This window comes from Diabrotica undecimpunctata, chromosome 5 (genome assembly GCF_040954645.1).
Source record: "Diabrotica undecimpunctata isolate CICGRU chromosome 5, icDiaUnde3, whole genome shotgun sequence".
NCBI classification, from domain to species: Eukaryota; Metazoa; Arthropoda; class Insecta; order Coleoptera; family Chrysomelidae; genus Diabrotica; species Diabrotica undecimpunctata.
Genome location: NC_092807.1, coordinates 22,930,041 through 22,952,806, shown reverse-complemented (window position 1 = coordinate 22,952,806; position 22,766 = coordinate 22,930,041). Strand labels below are relative to the sequence as shown.

The 22,766-nt window shown below is 33.6% G+C and overlaps 1 protein-coding gene across 36 annotated transcripts in view; it reads left to right on the top strand.

The window, feature by feature from the left end:
* The window catches only part of shot (dystonin-like protein short stop), a 733,882-nt gene that overhangs the window by 642,838 nt on the left and 68,278 nt on the right, over positions 1–22,766 (top strand). For 29 of the 36 annotated variants that reach the window (XM_072531672.1, XM_072531664.1, XM_072531657.1 and 26 more), the window contains 5 exons: positions 453–488; positions 7,480–7,563; positions 13,799–14,079; positions 16,780–17,009; positions 20,618–20,735. In XM_072531672.1, coding sequence (XP_072387773.1) covers positions 453–488; positions 7,480–7,563; positions 13,799–14,079; positions 16,780–17,009; positions 20,618–20,735 — 749 coding nt within the window. The remainder of the gene's footprint in view (positions 1–452; positions 489–7,479; positions 7,564–13,798; positions 14,080–16,779; positions 17,010–20,617; positions 20,736–22,766) is intronic. The other 7 variants (XM_072531671.1, XM_072531669.1, XM_072531691.1 and 4 more) reach the window with 3 other exon arrangements.

Genomic DNA, 22,766 nt, shown 5'->3' with positions numbered 1-22,766 from the left:
AGACCTTATGTGGCAGAAAAAAGAAATGTCGGAAGACCACCACTATATGGGTGCATGGTATTCAGAAAATAGTTGGGAAAAACTTATCCCAAGTCACATAAGACACAATATCTTGAAAAACTTCCGAAGGGACTATATTCAGCAGTGGATTGGCGACAGCTGAAGTTAAATCGATATTTGGTTAATATACACCAGAGAAACCACCAGATATTTGGTTAATATACTCAAGAGAAACATAATACCGCAAGAGACTTCTATTATTGTGGAGATAAATAATTTTGTGGCGACTTTATAAGACCAAAATAAATTAAGTAATGAATACACATTTTCTTAGCTATTAGACGCTTTTTTGTAACTCTAGATCAACATTTATATTTTAAACTTTACTAGTTTTTCTTAGCTTTTGTCTGCTTGTGCGTTTTGTTTCATTTGCATTTTTCGTTTTTTTATAGCTTCAAAGGCTCGAGGAATGACCTACAAAGAGGAAGGTTAGCATTTTGTTGTATTTTTGGAATAATCTAATTTAAATTCTTATATAATTCTAAGAATGTAGCTATTAACAAACTAACAAAGAATTGAACATATATATGATACGTAAATTTTTATTTATGTGTTTATTTGCATTGTTATTTTAAAGAAACCAGTAGAATTTTAAATGTTTAGGTATATTTATAAACATAATTGCATAATACCCTATCTCTTATATTTATTGTACATACATACTAAAGTAACTTTTTTATAACACTTCTTTATTATAGAGCACAAACAGAATTAATTTACCAGCCTACATCGGTTGAATACAGGATTATGACATTTTGCTTAAAATTAAATCTTCTATGATAACCAGTATTTAATTTGACCTCCACTATGATGAGTCTTAGTTGGCCAAGACAAGCTAATGTCACTTTTAGGCCCACACTTGTGATCTTAGAGACTACCTAGCACATATTTGGATTTTTGTACACATGCTTGAACTTTTTTCAGCATATTAACAATTTTCCAGTCCGTGTTTCCTTCAGGAAAATTATTTATGATCTTTAGGAGACTTTTTCGCCACATGGTTCGAGGGGCACATTGAGCTTTATCTTTAATTTTTAGGACATCTTTAATTTACCCCATTTCATTATTGGTACTGTTCTGTCTGGGTAGTTCGTAGAAATCATTATCTCCTAATAAAGCAATTTTGTAACTTCCGCCACCACATTCTGTTGGAGGAGTTACAGCTCTCTTCTTATTTATAATTATCTCACCGAAAGTACTTTCGGTAGTATCAGTGTCCCGGTTTGGGAACTTGTAATGGTTCCTTAGTCCGCTAGACATTCTTTTTTAGAAATGATTTTTTAGTTTCGATCCTTCTTAGTGTCCCATTGTTTTTTTATTTTTGTTGATTTGGTACTAATACAGTGTTTACCATGATTTTACAATGAGTTTACAATGTAGATATAGTCCTAAATCAAATGATTTATTGACTGGTACCACCTTTAGACTGTTTTCGATAAACACTACTCATTTAGAGGTCAATGATGAATTCTCGGTTGAGTGAAGGAATACAGTGAAAACTGTGGAAATCCTTGTATATATATATATGATGAATTCTCTCGCTCATAGTTAAATGAATATTATTACAGTATGGAAACACAGAGAACAAGAAGAAAGAAAAACAAACTAACAAGTACTTCACAAGTTTTGAAGTCACTTTGTATTTATAGTGTTTAAGAACATGCTTATATCAGTTCCCAAAATCTCATCGGATGAACGAAAATTACCAAAATTTTGTATTGTAATTATGAGAATCAAAAGGAGCAGAAAAAGTGAACAGTTTTGGTAGAATGAATTTATTCTTTAACGCCTTGTGACTCAGTTTTGAAATAAGAAGGTTTTAAAAGAGTTACGTGCATGCTTATACCTAAACATTTAAAATCTGTGTTTTTATTACAGTCTTAAACAATTTAATATTATTTACTAAGTACTCGTAGTTTCTTTAAAATGCGGAGCAATTTAGGACAAGCAAATACTTTTAGATTTTAAGATTTATCAAAGAATGCATTCACTTTTAAATTTTATTTTAAACAAATTTTAATTAATTTTTTACTCGGATTAATTCTTTTATAATTTTTTATCCATTTATTACCAATTTATATTGAAATGTACGCATTTAGAAGTTGAACTTCTAGATTTTTTTTGGAAAATTATCGAATTTTTTTTTTTAGATTTATGGATATGTACAAACTACTAGACTTAAATTTGTACAATACTCTAATCCAAACCAAATAACCAACTCTCTAAATTGAAAAATGCCGTGAAATCGTGGATGTTCTATTTTAAATAAGCCACCCAATCCTTTGTGTCCAGGAGAAGCTAATTTCCCGCCGTGTAATTATTTATATTATACTTCAATATATTTACTTACATCTTTTCTGCACTATGCCCCTTTTGCTCCCTCGCTAGACGCGATTTTTATGAGCATTTTCAGTTTCTTTTCTTCTTTGAACAAATACCCTGTAACTGATTCCATTCCATGGCTTCCGATGATTACGGATGTATTATTGCCCTTGCCTATTTACTTTGTTTCTGGTCTAATTAAAAACTAGCAAATTAATGATTACTATCGGCAGAGCTCAGATCAAAGAAAGAGTTTGCAGAAAATTTTCACTGGAATGTGCCATCTCTAAAACTCGCAAGACTGTATACTGCTACACTTATTGTTTGTACGGAAATAATGGAATAATGCAGATAATATATTTGGCACATAAGACTTCCGCGTACTGGGAGCCTGGCTTTCGAGGTTAGGCTGTAGCAGCCATTTAAACATATTATGACGTCTGACAGTCCGCGCACCAGGTGGCTACGAATTCGCGTGGCTGAGCGTTGAATGCGCCTAATTGAATAGTAGAGCACAGAAGTGTTTTATTTTCCGAAACGTTTTACACAATAACTTTCGACAGGAAGAGAAATATATTCAAATGATTATCGCCAACATTTGTCAGGGATAGGCACATCAAGATTATGTTGATTATGAATCACATTAGTGATATAGTAGTATACATTACGATCAAGTTGTGGATCAGAAACTTAATCGGTGGACAATATTGCCCAAGAATATTTCACAGAATATGGACCGGGCATTTCGAGCAATGGCAAACATCACCGGCGATACTCAACAGTCAAATTACTAATCAGAAACCTCGAGTAGAGGTCAATATTGCCGTGGATACTTACTACCGGCCAAATTATGTCCATGAACCTTGAGTATTGCATAAGAGTATCAGTGCCCAGTTGCATTTCTTTATATTTACCAGAAGGTTATCAAACGATTGAGTATTTACGAAATGGCATCCTTAAATAGGAACGAACTAAGTATTTTGACTGCCCTTCTAGAAAGAAAGAAGAATTAATATAACATATTTGTCCTACATAGTGCGCATGGGCCTAATTTACCTGTGTAATAAAATAAAATTGCCAAATTAATGACCAGCAAAAAACTGTAAATTCCACAAATAAATTGAACGCACGGTAGCTCATGTAAAAAGACTCCTACAAATTATACCTAAATATCAGAATTCCTTTTTGTAAAATGAGACAAATGCACAGCGTAAAATTTCTTTGCCATGATGGTTGCCAATCTTCTTAGAGGAGATGGCACATGAAGAAGAAGAAGAAACTACAGTGTTACAATTCACAAAATCACATACGAACTAATTTGACATGTTCCATAAAAACATATGATAAAATAATAACAAAAAATCTCAATTCGACACGAAACGATTCAAAAATATTAGTGATTTTTGTACAAGACTTTGACCTTGTAATTTTGGTCCTACAAGGTTCCATTCTGGTCCCAATTCTACAGTCTGAACGAGTCTACATAATCCAATGGCATTTAATCACGCTCAACGCCAAATTAATTTGTTCGGAAGATATGCACACTGGATAGTTTAACTTAACACTAACAAAATACAGTCCATAGTATTCAGGGGTCCGCTTTACAGTTCATAGTATTCAGTGGTCCGCTTCACATAACCTCAAATGATCCCCGCGTGACACTCTACGAAGAAAGGTTCGACTTCCAATAATTTGTTGTATATAATTAACTAATATACTAAGATTACAAAAACCCTAGGGAGGAAAGCGAGGCAGACTCTTGGGAACCTTAAACGAAAATTCGGAAATACAAATAAATAAACTCTCCTGCGTACCAACTAATCTTTTTTATAAGAGCCATCACTGAATACCGCTCTCTCCTCCACTTACTGATTAAGCGAAAATAGGGGAACAATATCCTGTCAACAAAGAGGAAAATCCTCGTTAAACTCTGCAGAAAAGTGAACATATTTCTCAGCTCTCGATTAGGCATCCAGGTCATTACTTTCCATATCGAATCACTCGGCAATAAATACGTTTTGAGGATAATTCGGGCACCAACACGAGGTCCAAAAATGCTCTGCCATCTCAGAAGATATCTACTTTACTATGATATATTAATTTTCTGTAGTTTCAAATCTCACTGCACAATGATACTTGTTCTAGGTGAATAATAGCCACAGCTACCCACCAAGCGTTGTTAACGAAAGACTAATAATTTTGAAAAGGTCTGTTTGTTTACTGTATTCTGAATTGTCATTATGGATTGAATTATACAACGGACCGTTCCTGATAAGAAAATCCATACACCCAACCAGAGCAAGTCTTAAAAAATACAAAAAAAAAAACAACACCGCCCTCTCTGGAACCTGCAATCTTGCCACCCCAATATTTACAAACCTTTTCTCCCAGTCAAATCCATTCCAGTTTTCCACTGCTTGAAGAAACTTTAAAAATCGCTTAGAGCAAATATCTCCCTGTTTTTGCTACCATCCGTCGTATACTCTAACATAAGAGTTAAGTAACACAGATGCGCGCTCAACACGTTTGCCATCCCAACATAAAACCTTAACATCAAGAAATCGTTACGTGGAATGTTATTGACAGCTTAGTAAAATATTAAACAGAATTATAATAAACTGAAGTGTTTCCATCTTAAAAAGAGAGTTTGGTTAATCGTATCTAAAAAAAAAGATTTATTTTTTATTTTTAACAACAATTTTTTCATAATTTATCCTAGAATTGTAATAATTATGTTATAATATAGTAGTTGGTATGCATTCTTTGGTTCGATTTGTCACAACATAAATGAGTGCATAAGTTTAAATAATTTCAAAAAGTTATTTAAACTTGCACTTTCCACACTATACATTAGTTGTAGGCTAGAAAAGATTCTACATTGAAAATCCAATAAATTGGTTACTTTTACGAGATTTTACTTTAGCGACTAACACAATCATGAATTGCTTGCAACGATTTTAATCCGGAGAGAAAAAAGAATATATTTATAAGTTCACAAAAACAAAGTAACCATATGCATTGTATAATTGCTGCTTCCATATAAATTTACTGCTATTGCTATTCAAATATTTAAAAATATATCTAAATAAATCAATGTTTATAGAATATTTCAGTTTTTTAAGCTTAATATTGCTTTTGCTAGAAGCTTTAAAAAGCTTCCAATCCGGGTAGATATGTAGCTTGTGGGTATGAAATAGACCTTTTGCGATTCGTCTAGGTATGATGAGTATGAATCTTTAATTTAATAATTAAAAAAAAAAGAAACTGCTGTATTGAGTATAGAAAACTTAATCAAATTTAGAGGAATAATCTTATGATAGAGCAGGAGAGATGCAATTGTTGTATTGTTTCGTTTGATCATGTTATACACTCTTGAAGTTGATTTTATGTTGTTGGTTCTGTGTAGACATGTTGTGATGTCTACACTCAGTCGATTTGTCTCCAATTACCTTTGTGTTGATGTCTACGCCATTATTAGTTTTATAGGGGCCTTATCAATTCTTGATTTTATCTTAAGACGGTTTCACCATATTGGGTTATTACTTCTCTTAGTGTCATAGATAGTGTAATCCCTAGGTCTTTATTACTCGCTGAATATTAACGCCATCAATCTCTAATTTACGTTTATTTGGTTACTTATGATTTACCATCATTTTGGAGTCGAGATCATTATCTGCAATTCGTTTGCCCTTTTGTCGAATCTGTGGACTAGTATTTGCAGATCATTCCGTATTTTCTTCTCTTGTAAACTTTTTTTGATGATTCCATCCATTATTAAATTGAATAGCCGAGGGTGCAATGAGTACTGGAGCATTTAAGTCTTACTTGAATCAGTCAAGCCGATTATTCAATAATCTTATTCCATTTCCTATGTCTATATGTTCCGTAAACTGTCCGTCTATCCTGATTTTTATCTAATCCTTTCAACAGATGTTTGCTTCTTCTTCTTCTTCTTCTTCCTTCTTGTATGTAGGCTTTAAAGCTTGTTTCTTCTTCAATATTAGCCTTCTAAATTGTTTAAATACTATACATACTATCAAATCCTCTACCATTCTACTAATGTGTTCGTTCCACTCTTCTTTCCATTGTTTCTCTCTCGTGAGGCCTCTCGTTTCTCCTTTCAGCAGATGTTTGCAATTGATTTTATGATATCCAAAGGAATTTTCTTATTGTACAAAAGATAAGCTATTACACCTTAGTCTTACTACTATGTCTCTATCTTGATTTCCATCTTCTCCTTTCAGCAGATGTTTGCAATTGTTTTCATAATATCCAGAGGAATTTTCTTCTTGTGCAAAAGATAAGCTAGTACACCTTAGTCTTACTACTATGTCCATTGCGCTTTCTTCAAATCGATCAATTGTAGAAATGCTGATCAATTGTACTCTTGGCGTTTTTCTGAGTAATAAAGTTTTAACGAATACCTCAGTACAAAATATTCCCGTACGAAAAACGTGTTGCTCATCTGCTAGGTTTATCCTTCGAGTTTTTCATGTGTGTAAAATTTTAATTATACTTTTCAGACTAGTATTTAACAAGTATGTTTATTTTTTTATGGTCTTGTTTAAGTAATATGACTGTTATATTTGTGTTTCATTCTTCCGATGTTTTCTCTGTTTCTTTGTTCTAATAACATAAAACTATTATATATATTATTATATGTATATGACTGACTTTATTGTGAGTCAATTACTCATAATAGCTGCTTGATTCCACTCAAATAGATGAGGAAACGAAGCACTAAACCTACCAATTTTCCACAGCAAGATGAATCGTTGTGAAACTTTTTGCATTCAATTCGGGCGGTTTCAGGAAAGTTTGTGAACAAAATCAATGATAGTAAAATAAAAATTGCATTTTGTGCATAAGAAAAATGCATTTCCAAAGTGCATAGAAAATGAAAAATTTGCAACGAAGAAAATATCTTTATACAATTTAAAATTAAAATATATTGCTACATTTTTTCTAAAACAGTGATAAACTACTTTGAAAACTCTATTAGTAATTTATAGGAAGCAGCACGGTTTTATTGTAGAATCGTTTAGGGTAGAAAAGTGTGTTTTGTTGTGTGTTGCATGTTGCTTTTATTTTTGACAGTCGCGTCAGCCTGTCTGGACGGGATCTTCTTAGCCCGGATCCCAACTTACCACACATCGGTCCAAGGTTTCCACCAACAGGAAGGTACATACTGTTTTTTTCATTTTTCACCCTTTTTAACCACTATACTAATATACGACACTGTACATTTAAATTTGTGTTTAATAATTCTGATCAATGTTTTATAAAATAATATACGCACACATATATTAAAAGGATGACTTGTTAAATATAGTAAAATTATAAATTTTCATTATTATAAAGAGTCTTTAAAGCAAAATAAAAGTTCCAGTTTAAGATAGCAGACACACACATAAAGATGAAATCGTCTGGTTGCTGTGTCGTTATTTAGTTTTAAGTTAACACCTTCAAATCATTTTTTTGTCTTTATTAAATATCAAATTATCTTATGCAACTGACAAAATCTTCATAAAAGCCGTCTTAACTTGTTGTTTATGGTTTTGTGACAGTTCCAAATATTAGTGGATTTATGTATTGCATTTTTACAGTTGCTTCTATCAATTTTATGTATTCAGATTATTAGATTCAGAGTTACAACGGACCCCAGCTATAAATTTTACTACTTTTTTTTTCAGTCGATACTCCTAATAATTACTGACTGAATCCGAATGTGTATACCAGCATAATTTATTACTACATTAGAATTTCGATTTAAAATGTTCAAAAATATACGCCACCTGATGTATAAGTATTGAATTATTATTTAGGGAAATCGTTTCTACCATTTTATTTGTTTAATAATTATAAATATTAGAGTTAATTCGAGTAACCCTCTTTTACTCTTTTACTTTTTAAATATATCTCCCCACTTTTGATTTGGTTATCATAGTGAGGTTCGACTTTTTTCGAATGTTTTTGGTCAAATATTTATAAATAATATTAATCACCGAATGATTTTTTTGTGAGTCTTATTTAATTATCTTCATATTCTATCTTAATTACTTAATTATCAAATTCTTCTATTTTATTATCTTATTAGGATGCACAATATTTTTAATGTTTATATTGCCGATTTACACTGATGTTGACATTAAATGTTCTTCTTCATTTTTTGGTTCTATGGCTTCCACGTCATAGTGATACGCCAGCTCAATTTGGTGGTGACCCCGAAAATGTCTGGCTCTAAATCAACTCGAGGCCACTTACTTGTACCAAATAATTTTGTAAAGACAGTGATATTGAGATTGGTATTGACATTAGCATTGTCATTGACATGGGTATGAATATGTACATTGACATTGAAATGGACATTGATATTGACGTTTGCATTGATCTTGTGATATCGACATTGATATTCAGATTGATACTGGCATTTCCTTAGACAAGGAAAGAGAGTCTCTTTTCTTGTCTAAGGACATTTCCATACAGAAAATAGAAAATAGTATATAGTAGTTAACAAATTCCACAAGTTATCCTTTTATTATATATATTTTTTCACTGTTTCTAAATATCACAAAACACCATAACAAGTTTATTAACAAAAAAAAAATCACAAAATGGGGAAAAACATTAAAAATCATAAGGAATCGTTAAAAATCTTCAAAAAACATTGGATGGCACCCATTTAAATCTTATCATTGCAAAATTGTTGTACAAAAAATATTTTAAAGCAAAACAAATTTGATTATATCGGTACCCACGTATTTAAGTAATTTGGAAATGTGTACTTTTTGTAAGTATTTTGTAGAAACATCTTTTGCACGTCGAGCACGTTAATTAGAGTATAATGCACTTGTTTTATACTTTTAATACCGTATGTGTTAAAAGTGATGTATATTGTATAATATCATCCCCTAACCAATAATGTAGTTTCAAATATTGCGTTTAATAGGTAAATATTTTATTCGTTATGTTAATTACCGAATTCGTAAAAGATTTAAAATCTTTATTTTGTTAATGATTACTTTGGTTATTTTATTAACGTTGTGAAAATTCTGCCTTTACTTCTTCTTAAAGAAGACCTTTAAACTACTTGTACCTTTTGATAACCAAAGATAACCTTAGAAGAGACAGTTAAGTTTTGATTTCACATATAGTGCTTCTACTTTCTTCAGTCGCTCTTACTCGTATTTTGAGTATTAGAAGCCAGTTCATAAAAGGTTCCTACTTAGATGAATCGATACGATGTGGAATGCAATGTTAGATTCCCCATGTCGGTCCATTTATCGGCTCATTGCTTTGTAAATTGTCGAACAAGTAGAATTCTCCGAATGTTTACCTTTTGTTCAACTATATTTAATTTGGATTTCAGATGGCATAAGGTGGCCATGTATTTAATAAAAAACCTTTCTACTCAAGAATCTTTCTTCTTTTATATTTTCACATCAGCAGATACAGTGCTGGCTCTCTGGAACTTAGTTGTAAGACCATTGTACTAGACCGTGTCTTTTCATTAAACTCCAGGAAGGTGTTCCGTGGTCTTGATAAAATCCAGCAACTTCCTTATGGTGCTTCGCTTTTCCAACACCAGTGTATTATCTCGTGTAGACATATTTCCTCTTATTACAGTGTCTAGTCACCATCTTTGTGACCGTTTTCAGCTCTCGTCTGCTAAGATTTATTAGACTAGGCTAGGCTCCTGTCAATGATGTCCTTCTATGATGTAGAATGGTTCTGGACCTTGGATGGTTCCTGTAGAGCAGGGGTGCTCAGACTTGTAGTGCCTGCGATCTACCACAATATATTTAGACGACACACGATCAACTACCGACCACTCTAAAATAGATAGATTTATGAAAATGCGTTTATTTTAAATGTTTATAAATACAAAATATAATTAAGGCATCTAATCAAGCACCTAGTTCTAATAGTTGGAAACTAATAATTTTCTTAAATTACCAATTTCCTTTTGATGTTGATACATGGCACTGCATATCATCCACAAACTTTTCGTAGGACAGTACTTAATTACTGAGGGCCAACCGCAAGCACGATGTGAAATGTTCGTCCGTTAGCCGATTGCGATATTCTGATATTATCATTTCTGAAAATGCATATTCGCTCAAGTATGTTAATCCTAACATTCCTGTTACTTGAAGAGCTATTTGTTTTAAACATGGATATTTATTTTGGGATATAAAAGATCAACATTTTTTTATTAGATGCTCTGGAATTAAGATAGAATACCTATATATGAAATTATCTGTAATACTTGAAAATGAAGGGAAGTCGTCGTTTTCTTGACACAATCAAACAAATCCATTTTTGTTGCAAGTCATCGTCATCGGATCTCATATTGATTTACAAAATTTACAACATCTGTGTAAATATTTTCTTCGCGAGTTTCTCATTTCAAAGTTAGAACTTTTAATAATTCTTCTTTAGCCGGCATATCAAGAAATACCATCCGGATGAAAATATTTCATTGACAGTATCAATTATATCGGTGGACTCATCAAACTGAAAAGAAAACTATATAGATTCCATAGTATCTCTTCTCAGTTGGTATTCCAAACAGTTAGACGGCATAACTCATCAAAAAGTCATCAAATATTACATTAGGCGCTTCAATAATTGCTTCTTCCACTGCGGTTTGATCTTCGAAAGGTTTCTTGTGTTTCTTCACTATGTAGGAAATTTTAAAAGACGTGATTGGTGCAGCTACTGATTGTTTCGCTGGTCTAGAGAAGATGGATTGCTCTTCGTTCAAACTACTTTACAAATCTTGAAATTTTCTACTTCTTAACTCACTCTTTGGCAAAAAATGATTTTCGTACTTTTTATGTAGTTTTATAATGCCTTTCTAAATTCGCATGTTTAGGCAGTGCCACTGAAGATCGAGAAATGAGGCAAACGTACTTATCCTCAAACATAACGTACAAAAGTTCTTCCTTCCAATCACTCTTAAAATGGTACGTTTTAATTTTTTCCGACGTCCTCATTTTGCGTTTTAAATATTGCTATTTTCCATAGAACTTCTACTTATCGCAACTTACAAAGACTGGCATAATGCTCCGTCGCCACAGCATATTATATATCAAACAGACATTCGAGCAGAATCTGGAATATTTCAACCATGGCCTGATTAAGTTTGAATTCTTTCGCAATCGACTTCAAAAGCTGTAGCGATCGACTGGTCGATCTCGATCGACAATTTGGGCACCGCTGCTGTAGAGCCTTGCTTTGTCAGCGAGTTTATTACTTTGTTCCGATGGATTTTTTCATTTTCCGGCACCATTATCAAATATACTTTATTGTCTCGTGCCAGGGTGCCAGTTTATTAAGAAGGTCGTTGCAGTTTTTTACCGATTTTGATTTGGTTTTTCGCCTTCTATATTTTATTAGTGAGGGCTCTTAATAAAAGTACTTCAGTCTGGAACACTGTAGAGTATTGTCACAAGGTGCAGCATGCCTGAATTTTTATCATAGTACTTGTAGTACTGTGTTAGGACAGAATGTAGAGAGAAATGGAAGAACATCGAAAATATCAACCCATATGATCTTTTGACATCATGAAGTGGAACTAGGTACCGACTAATAAGAGGAAAAAACTGTATGGAACTGGTATGGATAATTTGTTTGATCAAATTCATGCTTTAACTTGTTCAAGCCTTTTATTCATTTTTGTTGCCTTTGAAGAAATAATAGGTTCCTTTGGTGTATATTCTTGTTAAATTCTTTTCAAAAATCATTTTCAAATTTGTCCTTTTTTATTGATGGGCTACATAATTAAAGTCATGTTCTACTTGGCGCTTTTTGATTTGTCAGGTAGTTGAAAAATTTTTCTGTAATTTTTTGTCTTATTTTTATTTGTGGATAATGTACCCTCAAAATTATATATCCTTGTTCGGTTGATATTATGTCGTGATCTTTTCTACAAACTTTTGATTTGTTATTACTTTCTTTCTATACGATATCTTCTGCTTTAGATATGTTTTATTATATTCCTCTATGACTTTTACCTAGTGTTAGATGTTATTCTTCTTCCAATGGCATTACAGACCAGATTTGTCTTTGATCTCCTATAATTTATGCCTCTAATATTGGGAATCATGCGCTGCTTTGTCTCCTAGTTCTTATTGTCATCAGGTTTAACTTGCCACTTAAGTGTTTCAGGTTTAACTTGCCACTTAAGTGTTTCAGTTCTAATGATGGTTTTCTTCTTCTTTTTATATAGACATGACTCGTGTCTGTTTTTCAATGTGCCTCCAGTAAGTTGTCATTCCATCGTTTTGCGTGGTCTTCCTACTGATCGTCTTCCTATTGGGGAACCGTCTCCTGCCGTCTTTACTACTATATTTGTTGGCATTCGGCTTACATGATCGTTCCATTCTACTCTTCTATTTCTTACCGAGTTTTTGATGTTCTCCACCTTGCATCTATGTCGTATATCTGTACTTCTAGCTCTGTCCCATAGTCTCTTACCATCAATTTTTCTAAGTGTTTTCATCTCTGCTGTTTCTAACATCCTTTTTGTTCTCTCTGTGTCAGGTATTGTTTCTGCCGCGTATGTCATTATTGGTCTGATGACTGTTTTGTAAATTCTGCCTTTCGTTTCTTTCCCGATATTTTTATTTCTCCATATTGTTTCGTTTAGGCAGCCTGCGGCTCTGTTTGCTCTATTCACTTGATCTTCCAATCAATGATGGTTTTATAGATCCTAATTCATTTCCGCTGTACGGTTTTGGAGGGTAATATTTGGATAATGTGCTTTGTTTGCTCTTCATTTTATTTTTAAACATCTGCTTCCGTTGTACTCTAATTTGTTTCCCTTTCCCCTTGTTCTTGTGTTTGTTATTTATTAAATTTGCTCACACTGGAGACATGATCGTATTACTTTTTCTAATATTTTGTTGATCAATATTTCGAATGACCTCTTGACAAGTGGTCGTCTTGGAGTTTTTGCTTTATTTTTTAATCATACTACAATTCTACTCAGTTCATTATTTTCTTCTTGATTTTACTCATTTAATCACATCTTCGCAAATCATCTTCACCCACAGACTTCAATGATATATGACAATATAGCAAAATACCTTCAAGTAAAGTGATGTTTTATTATAGGTATTTAGATCCTCAACTTCCCAGTGGGTTTTACATGATTTCCATTCGTTTTTAAATTAGTTGTTGAATCAGGGTAGAGCTAGAGTCAGTACAGAGTTACACATTCCATGTAGGTTTTTAAAGCTGGCTGATGAATAAAGTTCATAAGTCCAGGCTTAATTAAAGGACACATATTTAAGTCACAGCTGTGTCAACTTTTTTTTTAAGATAATTTTTTGATTTTTACCTGTTAAACGCAATGAGATTATGATTATATATCTATTATTTAACTCGTCTGCTCTTCTATATAATACAGCGAACCAGAATTCCGGTCTCCAAGAGTCAAATTCTTATACGATAAATGGCGTCACGTATGGATGCTATCATGGGAAAGGCAAAGAGAATTGTATGATCATCTGGCTTATCTGAAAGAAAAGGAAAAGGCCGACAACTTCTCTTGGGACGATTGGAGAAAACGCTTCTTGAAATTCATGAATTACAAGAAGTCCAGGCTGACAGATCTCTTTAGGAAGATGGATAAGGACAACAACGAATTGATTCCCAGAGATGACTTTATTGAAGGAATTATTAAGACCAGTAAGTAATTTAATTTTTTGTTTATACTTTTTTTATATCTATAGGAGTCCAACTTTCCTAATTAAATTTAGCTATATGTATATATCTCGATTCAACTATTGGTTTTCCAAAATGTATTTATTGTTTTTTAATTTGCTTTCTACCCCCTCATGGTTAGTTTTAATTTTATTCATTTTTCTCTTTAACTCAGTCTAGGTGTTCTCGTTTCTGCCAATTGCATTTGTTGTTTTTCATTCTTTTTAACTGTCCGTATACGGTCTTATACTTCTTAGCCTGTCTAACAACGATGTTCTAGAGTTTGAGTTGCCCTAGAATTTTCTGTCGTGCAACACTCTGCTGGCTTCGTTTAATTTTAATCAACCTGCTCTACATCTCCAGTTATTCCTCCAATATTGTATAGTACCGGAACAGATACTTATTACGTCGGTCAATAAGTTCCAGGTCTAACCATGAGATGGCGACTCTAATGAAGTATCCACATGACAAGTCGGTAGTGTCAACCTTCAAAATATACTGTAAAAATTTCATGTCGTTCGGATTATTATTTACCGAGTTACAGTGCTTGAAATGACGCAACTACCGGGACTCTGATTAATCGATTATTACCATTAAACGATGATTTGCTGAATTCAAATGCGGTCGTACCCACACCAATGATGCCGACCAAAAAACGCTGAAAATGGTCGTGGAAAACCGCACAGTGAAGTTGCAAGTGATAGCTGACGCTCCAAAGTAATCAAAGAGTAGCGTTTTTACTATTAGACATCAACGTTTGGGTATGAGAAAGCTGTTTTACCTATTGGGTGCCGCGTTTTATCACACCAGAGAAACACAACAACGAATTGATGAGTCTCGGCGCTGTTTGGACATGCTTAATCGGAATAAGTTGGAGTTTTTACATCGATATTTCACAATGTATGAAACATGGATCAGTACTTCTCTCCAGAACCAAATCGGTAATCATCTAAGTGGAGAGCATCGGGAGAAAACCGTCCAAAGCAACCAAAGACGAAATAAACCGCCGGAAAGGTTGTAGTTGTAGACCAACAGGGAGTTATTTTTATCGACTATTTGAAATATGGAGAAACAATCAACAGCGTCTAGTACATCGGTTTACTGGAGCGTTTAAAGACCGAAATCGCAAAAGAAAACGCTTCATTTGTTGAAGAAAAAAGTGTTGTTTTACCAAGACAATGCACCGTGTCACAATTGAATGAAAGCGTTGGCAAAAATACATGAATTGGGCTTTGAATTTCTTCCGCACCCACCGTATAGTCCAGATCTGGCCCCCAGCGACTACCACCTTTTTTCCGATCTAAAAAAAATGCTGGGTGGTCAGATATATCGCTCCAATGAGGAAGTAATCACCGAAACTGAAGTCTCTTTTGAAGGCAAAGATAAATTGTTTTACAAGAGCGACATCGAAAACTTTGGAAAGCGTTGGAATGATAGTTTCGCCGCTGAAGGAGAACATCTTGATGAATAAAGAATATTTTTTGCAAAAAAATTTTGTTTTACTAGTTATGCCTTCGACTTATTGACCGACGGTATAAAACCACAACGTTTTCCCATTTCTCCTAAATTCCCTAACCATATGTATCTTCTTCTTCTGCTTCTTCTTGTTTTTATGTAGACATGACTCTGTCTGTTTTTTAATGTGCCTCCAGTCGTTCCATCGTTTTCGTGGTCTTACTACTGATCGTCTTCCTAGTGGGGAACCGTGTCTTGTCGTCTTTACTACTCTATTTGTTGTCATTCGGCTTATATGATCGTTACATTCTACTCTTCTATTTCTTATCCAGTTCTTGATTTTCTCCACCTTGCATTTACGTCGTATATCTGTACTAGCTCTGTACCATAGTGTCTTGCCATCAATTTTTGCTGGTGTGTTGCAAGTGTTTTCATCTCTGCTGTTTCTAACATCCTTTTTGTCCTGTCTGTGTCAGGTCGTGTTTCTGCCGCGTATGTCATTATTGGTCTGATTAAATTTTCTGGCGGTTATACTAAATTGGTGCAGCATACGTTGTAAATCGTTTTCACTTTGAGAGAGTAGCATTGCTTCGTCTGCATAGCATATTATTCGTTGTTTTTCTCCCATTTGGTATCCTTTTTTAGTTTTTTTTATTTTATTATCCCGGTTTTTTTCCCGAGTTCTCCGCCTTCCGGTTCCCAGTTTCCAGCTACGTCGGTCATTCCATTCGCCAGGGTGAAGGTTTCTTTCTTTTTTAGTTCTTACTTTTTTAATTATTTCATCCATAATCAGGTTGAACAATAGAGGATTTAATTTGACACGTTAAATGCCTTCTTAATATCTACGAAACATAGGTATGCCGGTTTGTTGTATTCTAATGATTTCACTTGCACTTGCCTCATTATAAATATAGCGTCGTTGCATGATCTTCCCGACCTGAAACCTTGGTGTTCTTTTGCTAGTGTTATAATTTTATTCAGTTTATTTGTTATCACTTGGTTTGTTAATTTTAGTGTTGTGTTGAATAAATTCCTCCCTAATTTTCCCGGTTCGATTGGTTTCCCTTTTTGAAGATAGGTATTAGGAAGAGAGGTATTAGAGGTATGCTTGATCTCCACATTCTTGAGGAATTCTGTTTTATTCTACTATTTTTGGATCAGTTTTGATAAACCGTATTTATCCATAGATGTAATTTGACTCTACCTAATTAAACTAATTTGTTTTTGTAGAATTCGATACCTCTCGTCTTGAAATGAAACACGTAGCTGACATGTTCGACGAGAACAACCGAGGACTGATCGATTGGAAGAAGTTCATAGCAGCTCTTAGACCTGATTGGGAGGAGAAAGCGCCTGACAATGACGCCCAAAAAATCCATGACGAAGTCAAGCGATTGGTTATGTTATGTACTTGCCGGCAGAAATTCAGAGTTTTCCAAGTAGGAGAGGGAAAATACAGGGTAAGTCTTTTTAACTATATTTATATTTAAAACATTTTATTGATATATATTTCGATAAACGTTTGCGAAAAATTTTAAGTTCAACTCATCCTTCTGATGATGCTAATAATGCTTCTCTTTGTTAAGTATGCCATAAAAATATGACAACTGTTGCAAACTAGTGGAAAAACATCTCGGGTGCAAGTTTTCACGGCAGTAATATTAAAATTTTACATTGTTTTCTGAGTTTATAGGTCCTGATCTTGAATTATTTTTGTCCGACGTTTTCAAAAAATCCGAAAGTAAAGCTTCTTACTGTTTGTTAAGATATGACGAATTTAATTGACAACATCTTAGCCAAATATGTCGGTAAGTCCATCTTTAAACCAAAAAGACGGTATAATTTACTACATTTTCTGTATTTGTGTTCAAAGTACCTACATTGCAATAACAAAACATAGTGTAAATAATCGTGGGACTGAACAGAAGAGAAATTGCTGGTTCACTGCAAAAAAACTCATGCAAAACATTCTATCGCACAAGAGAATCACCAGATTTTATTATAAAGAAGTACCGGTGCTTAGTACTACATTGAATAACTAATTTATGAAAGTTCAGAGATGATGTCGAAGTCTAAAAACATTCATTCAACTTTAATCCTATAGACGAGAACGATGTGATCAAAATCAGATATGGATCTTGGCGCTACGAAATGCGAAACTTTCTCAGGCGGACTGAAAATTTCAATACCGATTCATACCGACTGACAGATTCCAGAGGACTATAAAACTATAAAGTACAATGTTGGTTTTTGTGTTTATTTCCAAAATCATAGCACAACGAAATTTAGTCATAGATGAAGGACGCAATAGCCACATAAGCAGAATGGAGGAGACCCGTGTCGTCAAAATAGCAAGAGATAAGGCACCAATCGGCAGAAGAAGTATCGGAGGACCGCGCAAAAGATGGAGTGACAACCTTTCATAGAGTTATGACCAAAAAGAGAAAATTGATAAGGCAAGACAAGACAGAAGCGCACCATCAGTGAGAGGAAAACATTCATTACTGCATCGTCTTTGCTAGTGTTTTGCACTTGAGAATAACACATAATAGCACAAAAAAGATGCAAAGACTTGCTTTCCCTTGAAATACAGGAGGTGTGAGACGAAAGTTTCTTTTTAGGTGGACATCTGCCTACGAGCCTAAATTATAACCTAGGCTACAGGATTACACGTAATCTAGAGGTGGGCTAAATATCACTACCCTGTGATTTAACAGCTATGATTAGGAAATAACAATCACGACCTGTGAATAACAACAAAATATACTGTGACTGTGATTTCGGTCTTATTCTATGTCTGCAGTTCTTGACCGCTAAAATGTGATATATCACGTTCTAGTCTCAGTCGCAAGTTGTGAAATGAGAGACGTGTAACAGGATAACAAGGAACAGGTAGAGGTAGTCGGCGCATCGGCGGTATTGTGAAGTCTCTTTCTAATGCGGAATGCAAAGGCAAAGATAATATTATATCGTCACTGGAAAAATATGATTAGTGTAATATTAGTACGTAAACAAATATTTGAAGAAAATGAAAAGGGAAAAAGAAAGGAAAAAAAAATTTAGAATTTCAGTTTATTGAGTTTGTGTAACTCGTCGTATTTGTATCGATATTCAATAATTTTTGTTCTGATGTATTTTAAAAATGCCACCGTGCCAAATAAAAAAAGAAAAGTTTAACATGCGCATACGACTATTTCGTTGCTCTGTTAAATCACAATCACGGGTAAAAATCAAAATGAATAAGAAATCACGATCACAGTTAAACCTGTGATTGCAGAATCACAGTTTAGCCCTTCACTAACCTAGTCACAGGCAGGGTCTAAAACTGCAGAAGAATTAGGTGTAGGAATTCACAGTAATGGTGGAAATATAAGATAGGAGAATATACCTATGTGTTCCATACATAAATTTATGCAATCTTGCATCGTGTAAGAGACATTCTTCTTCTTATAGTGCCCTATCCAATTAGTGGTTGTTGGCGACAATTCTGGCATACTCCTCTCGGTATTGTGTGGCTCTAAAGAGTGCATGGGCATCGAGGTTTGTCCAATCCCTTATGTTTTTAAGCCATGAGTATTTCTTTTTTCCGCTGCCCCGTTTTCCTTCTATCTTCCCTTCCATAATAAGCTTTAAGAACTGGTACTTGGAATTTCGAAATATATTACCCAGATAAGCAGTTTTTCTTCTTTTTATTATTGGCAGCAATTCTCGTTCTCTGTCCATTCGATTTAATACTTCGACATTTGTTGTGTGATCTGTCCAGTGAATTTTAAGTAGTCCTCTAAATATCCACATTTCAAAGGCCTCCAATCGGTTCATCACATTGGCCTTTATGGTCCAGGTTTCTACACCATATAGCAGTATGGAGTAAACATTTTACAAAGTGATATCGAAGCGTTAAGTTAAGGCTGCTGTTGCTTAGCAAGGTTCTCATATTAGTAAATGCTGTTCAGGCTTGCTCAATCCTGCTACTTATATCTATGTCTGGAACTAGATCTTCATTTATCCAACTACCGAGATATCTGAACTTGGGGACCTTTTGGATGTTCTTATTGTTTACTCTTATATTTAATTGCATATTTCGTGTTCTGCTAACCACCATTACCTTCGTCTTGTCTATATTAATCTTCAAGCCCAGTCGATAAGAGACATTAAGACTTTTGAATTCAAGCGGGTCAATACATGCACAGATAGTCAAGCGACTATGGATGCTCTCAGGAGATCTAGACTAGGATAACCCGATATACTAGCGGAACTTCTTCTTCTTCAGGTGCAATCTCCGCTACGGAGGTTGGCAATCATCATAGCTATTTTAATTTTTGAGGCAGTAGCTCTAAAAAGTTGTTTTGAGCTGCATCCAAACCATTCTCTCAGGTTCTTGAGCCATGAAATTCGTCTTTTTCCGATGCTTCTTCTGCCATCTATCTTTCCTAGCGGAAGCATAGGAAACTATAATCACTAAACTAGCGGAACATAACAGTGGTATACTGACAATTAAAGAGCTGATAAAGAGACAGAAAAGGAATAAGCTATAAAATACTTCTGTCCAGAGACGGCCTGATGAGTGTTAAAAAGTCCGCTACCAAAAAAAAGCCTGGATTCTAACCCAACATAACTCACTGCACTGGAAAATTATTTTCGGTCAAGCCACAGTAAAATGTATATTGGAAAAAACATGCGCTAATAGGGCCGAAGTACTGAAGTACTCAGGAAACAAAGCTCAAAATAATAATAATTAGCATGACAAGACAAGGACAGGCACTTTTTGGAGAATACTAAATGACTCCAAAAAGATATGTACAAGCGGGTAGAATGTTCCGGAATTTGGAAATGTATGTAATGAATAAATGTAAGAAAAAAACAAGTGTCCCCCAACCCACTCTTTGTAAATGCGGAAAACAATGTAAAATGAGTTTAATACTGTCAAGGGTAACTTCCTAAATACTATATTTAAATTTTACAACACAGGAATAGTCAGCACTCCGTATTGTAAACCTAAATTAAATTGTTCGACAGCATTATTCGATATCTTCTATTGGAATACTGGTATAATCAAATGTTTTTTTAGTTTGGGGAAAGTCAGAAACTACGTTTAGTCCGTATTCTCCGAAGTACTGTGATGGTACGTGTAGGAGGTGGTTGGGTAGCTCTAGATGAGTTCCTATTGAAGAACGATCCTTGCAGAGGTAAGATATCCTCAAAATTAGTTATAATTTTAGTTAATTTTAAGGTTAAAATAGTGGATTTAGTGACTATAAGAAAAATTATAGTTATAAAGAAAACTACAGCCCAACATATTGACATAACTGACATTGTCTACAAAATCTGGTTTTGAATATGGTGTTTAATTCAAAAGAAATCGTTCTATAAATAGCGTTGTAATAAAATCATGAGTTTAATTATTACAAAAGAGTCCACTAGATGATGGATACATTATCAGTAATACCAACAAATGTGTCATTCTCATAATTTTGTAAATAAAAGTCAGTTACGTCAATGTTTTATTGATCCAGCGCTGTCGTCACTGTTTTTACTATTTTTATTATATTTATAGATTATTTGGTAGCAGATACCGACAAATTATATCGTTTTCATAAACCAATGATATAGGTTATTATGTAAATTAAATCAAAAATGCGAGAAATTAATCGATAAATTATTAACAGGGGATATTTTAACATTAAATCTTATAACACTTGTCACGTTTATGTATATATATTGGCTTCAAATTTAACAAAAATATAATATTTATCATTAACAACAGTTCATGTATTACTCGCATTAACAAATCTGCGTCCTTTAAAAATAATAACTTTACAGCTTTTTAATACGTTCCATGTTACATTGGATATTTATAAAAGTTCAATTATGTTGTATTATAAACATTTTGTGCATAATAGCTAAAAAATACAAGATGTTACACACTTGGCAAGATTGTTTATACAATTTTTTTGGTACAAGTTAATGATTGTTGTGTGATACATCCTGTATAAGTTGTCGATTAACACTAACTTTTAGCTGTTGCTGTAAATGCTGCAGATTATGAGTGAGATGTAGCATATACATTACGATTCATTAGAACACTGATAATTTCATGTCATTTTCATTGCAAAAATAGTAGCTAAGTTTGCAGATATCATACACCTCGCTCTTATGTCACTTTATAAATATATTGGACGAAGGAAGTAATTTTTATAGTATTACAACGATTAATAGCGCCATGATCTTTGACTTCAGATATCTATAGCTTGATCAAAATTTATAATCAGTACACAAATACAAAATACATAGGGAAATGTATAAAATAACAGCCCATAAGATATTATATTAAAAATATTATGTAACGATATTTAGTAAAATATACGCATTCTAGTGGTTAACATTTCATTACGTCTTTTCAATCGTGCATCGTGCGTTTACGGATTTAATTTTTCATATGTTTCTTAAATCTGTTTGTATTTTACCTACACTTTATTTTTTGATATTGGGAGAGAGTTAAAAACTAAAATTATGTATACAAAAGCCTTACAAATAAGAAAATATTTTAACAAGTTTTTACAAACATTAACATTGCAATTCCTATACAGTTCAAAAGGGTTTATTGCAGAATGGGACGGAGGAAGTCGAAGTACTAGAATATGTTTTTGTCATTTTTTTTAATATGGTTCTGAATCATTTCTGGTGGCATTTTCTCAAAATGCACAAATTCGTTGTTATTTTCTATTAAAGATGTAAAGATTTTTGTGTACTTGCACAATTGCCAATAGCTCTTTTCACCGTTTTCAAACAATATTGCTGTCCCTGAAAGCCAGTGAATTATTTGTAATTTTTTCTAGGCAGAATGCAGTTTTTCATATCTTCTTGAATGGTACAGATCTTTGTCTAAAACCATTACAAATATATTGGAATTATCTCTGTTATTTGCTCAAAGTGTTCCTCAAAAACATCAGCCATCATATCTTCTGGGTGAGAACACTGACAAAAACATGAGCAAACCACTATTTAAACTAGCCCTTTTTCTTCACCAGAGGGGCCTTTTATTCTATTTTTGATCCTGACCTATTTTGCCCACTGGGTCATACACACAATTGAATACCTATGAAATTTTCCAAACCCACCTTTTTATTTTAGGAATCCTTCACATAACCCAAAATTTTACCTAAAATTAGAATATTGTCATCATCATCAGTAGCTCGACAATCCTTTCTGGGTCCTGG